Below are 3526 nucleotides of genomic sequence, written 5' to 3'. Positions count from 1 at the left end.
ATTTTTTTGGCACCTCCGGCAAAAAGAAGAATATATATATATATATATATATATATATATATATATATATATATATATATATATATATATATAGTTAGTTACTTTCAGGTGTACAAAAAAACCATAATTAGACATTTACACACCTCACAAAGCAATAAACTCCAAGTCTACTACCAACTAACACCTTAGATAGCTATTACAATACCATTGACTATATCTCCTATGCTGTATTTTACACCCTGTGATTATATATATATATATATATATATACACATATATAGATATACACATATATATATGTATGTTTAAATGTTTAATTATAGCTGACATTCAACATTATTTTAGCTTCAAATTGTACAGCACAATGGTTAGGCATTTATATAATTTATGATGTGATTCCCCCATAAGTTAAGTGCCCATCTGACACCATATATAGTTTCTACATTATTGATTATATTCCCCATATTGTATTTCACACTGATTATTTTGTGACTACCAACTTGTACTTCCTAATCCCTTCACCTTTCTCACCCATCCCACCAATCCCCCTCCCATCTAGCAACCATCAGTTCGTTCTCTGTATCTATGAGTCTATTTTTGTTTTGTTTGTTTACTCTGCTCTTTAGATTCCACATGTAAGTGAGGTCGTATGGTATTTGTCTTTCTTGGTCTGACTTATTTTCACTTCGCATAATAACCTCTAGGTTTATCCATGTTTTTGAGAATGGTAAGATTTCATTTTTTATGGCAGAGTAATACTCCATTGTATGAACATACCACAGTTTCCTTATTCAGTCATCTCTTTGGGCATTTCGGTTGTTTCCACATCTTGGCTAATGTGACTAGCTAAACTATAGGGGTACATATATTTTTTCAAATTAGTGTTTTGAATTTCTTTGGATAAATATCCAGGAGTGGAATTCCTGGCTCATAAGGTAGTTTTACATTTAATTTTTTTGAGGACCCTCCGTACTGTTTTCCATAATGCCTGCACCAATTTGCAATCTCACCACTTGTTTGCATTTCAATCTCAAACATTTGCAATCTTAAACACTGCATGAGGGTTCCCTTTTCTTCGCATCCTTGCTTCCTTGCTGGCACTTGTTTGTTGATTTATTGATGATAGCCTTCCTGACAGGCATGAGGTGGTATCTCATTGTGGTTTTTATTTGCATTTCTCTGATGACTGGTGACGTTGAACATTTTTTCATATGCTTATTGGCCATCTGTATGCCTTCTGGAGAAATGTCTATTCAGGTCCTCTGCCTTTTTTTTTTTTTTAGCTGAGCCATCATCCTGCCACCTGTTGGCAGCTCAGTGCAGCTCAGCTCAGGCTGGGCNCTGGGGGCTGGTGAGGCATGTCTTTTTCCAAGTGGCATCTCCACTTGGCTAGCTTGGGCTTCCTCACAGCATGGCAGTAGTCATGATTTCTTACATGGTGGCTGGCTTCCTATAGAGCAAGGGTTTCAAGAGGCCCAGGTAGTTGCCGCAAGTCTTCTTGTAGCCTTAGATTCCTCAGAGTCATTTTTACCATTTGATGTGGGAACATGACATACACAAGGAGGGAAGGGATCAGTGACCTCCATTTTGGAGACAGGCTGCCACAAGAGTAATGAACTTAAGACCTTATGAACAAAAGGTTATAGAAAGATACTAGGTAGGGTAAGGAGATTTGAATGGTAGTTAAGATTAAGAATAGCAATTCTGATCAGTTTGCCTTAGACAAGTCCTGACTTGACTGCACATTAGTTGTGTGTTTTTGACAAATTATAAACATTTGGGATTCACTTTCTCATCCATAAAATATTGATAAGTAATATTAAATTAGATTAGTAGACCTTCTGCCATTATGCATACTTTGTGGGAAAGTTTTAGATATATTGTTAAGGAAAATGAAAGTTGATCTAACCAAACTAATTAGTTGTATTAAGAAGATTACATTTCCACTAATCTTGGTTACAAGTTAACTGTTTAAAAGCAGAAAATACCAGTAATTGGTGAGTCTAAGGTTTATGACAATAGAGATGTTCATTCAAGTCTGTGGCCTGAATGCATACATAGGTGATGAAAAATGCCACAAAATCAATCATGCTATCAATTATTTGATTTTTACTATTATAAGATATGTATTGGATAGCTGTCATATATAAAATATACTCACTACAAATGGATTTCTAATTTTGTTTACATATCTGTTTTGTAGTGATAGAAATGTGGTTTTTGACACATGAGAAAAAAAATCCACTTTCTTCTTTGGGGTGAATTCTGCCACCACGTACTGTCATCTTAGCCCTGTGATGCAATATAGAATGGCTTTTCTAAACCCAGTACCATTTTCTTGGAAAGGAAAGTCATAAGAAGGCCTTCAAAGTAACTGTTTGTGCCTGATGTTCTTACAAAGCAATATTCAGTTAATCTGCTTCTGAACATCCATAAATGAAGAATTGCTGGATTCTTTTTGAAATTGTTTCCTAATCTTGTGCCAAAATGTGAGTTCTGTTTGTACCAGGGACAATCCTAGTACATAAAAACCCTGGACTAACAGTTCTTTCTTCCATTAGTTTATATTAGTCTTGGGTAAGAAATATAGTTAACTTTGAAGTTTTAATTTTTTCCTTTATTGTTATCACTGAGTTCCTTTATTATAATAGTGTAATAGAAGGATCACTGAACTAAAAGTTAGATGACCTGAGTTTTATAATTTATGTAATTTTTTCTATTCACTTAGTCATGCCTATATATAGTATGCCTTCTATAGTATACCTTCTTTGTGGGGTATTTAAAAGGTAAATGAATGGAGAAATGCTTTAAAAGGGTAAAAACAAATAGTATTCAGATACAAGGTATTATAGTAGAAGGAAGATATGTGTACTTTCCACAGTGTTAAAGAAGTTAAAGACTTAGAAAACCTTTAAATTTTGCTGAAAACTTAGATGTGTATGGTAGAAAGTTCTGTACCCAGTAATGAGCATTTGTAAGACACATGGCATAATGTCTATTCCTCCTGCCTCATTCCTTTAATTTTTTGTAGTTACTGTTTTCACTTTTTCCAGATGAATGTCCTTATTTCTGCCTCCTCCTTCATATTACCAGTACACACATTTACCTACAAATATTTTTGTTTTTCTTAAAAGGGAGCCACCATTAAGAAAGATGAGCAGACTGGGGCAATCATTGTGGCTAGAATTATGAGAGGAGGGGCTGCAGACAGAAGTGGTAAGAGTTTAAATGTTAAGTGAATATAGACAAGCCATATTGTGTTTTATGTGTAATATTTCCAATATATAACTAAGAGGATAACAACCTTTTGATGTAATACAGCAAAGTAGAAAATAAGATATTTTCCATTGTGTTGAAATATGGGAACCTGTTTAAATAAAGGAGAACTAAATCTCTCTCCCCTGTCTTCATTTATATGGGTTTCCAAAGTTGTATTAAGACTTGTTTCAGTGTTTTCTGATTTAAAAGGTACTACTAAAAGCATGCAACCTTTAACAAAATAAGAATCCTTTCAGAAGGTGAAAAT

General features: G+C 34.1%; 1 protein-coding gene across 1 annotated transcript in view; it reads left to right on the top strand.

Moving 5' to 3' along the window:
* MPP7 (MAGUK p55 scaffold protein 7) overlaps nucleotides 1-3526 on the top strand; it is a 288725-nt gene that overhangs the window by 191350 nt on the left and 93849 nt on the right. The window contains exon 7 of the mRNA XM_019654387.1: nucleotides 3135-3216. Within this exon, the coding sequence (XP_019509932.1) occupies nucleotides 3135-3216 (82 nt within the window). The remainder of the gene's footprint in view (nucleotides 1-3134; nucleotides 3217-3526) is intronic.

This window comes from Hipposideros armiger, unplaced genomic scaffold (genome assembly GCF_001890085.2).
Source record: "Hipposideros armiger isolate ML-2016 unplaced genomic scaffold, ASM189008v1 scaffold_221, whole genome shotgun sequence".
In the NCBI taxonomy this organism is placed as follows: domain Eukaryota; kingdom Metazoa; phylum Chordata; class Mammalia; order Chiroptera; family Hipposideridae; genus Hipposideros; species Hipposideros armiger.
Note: the sequence above shows the minus strand (reverse complement) of the source record. Positions and strands in the feature narration are given on the sequence as shown.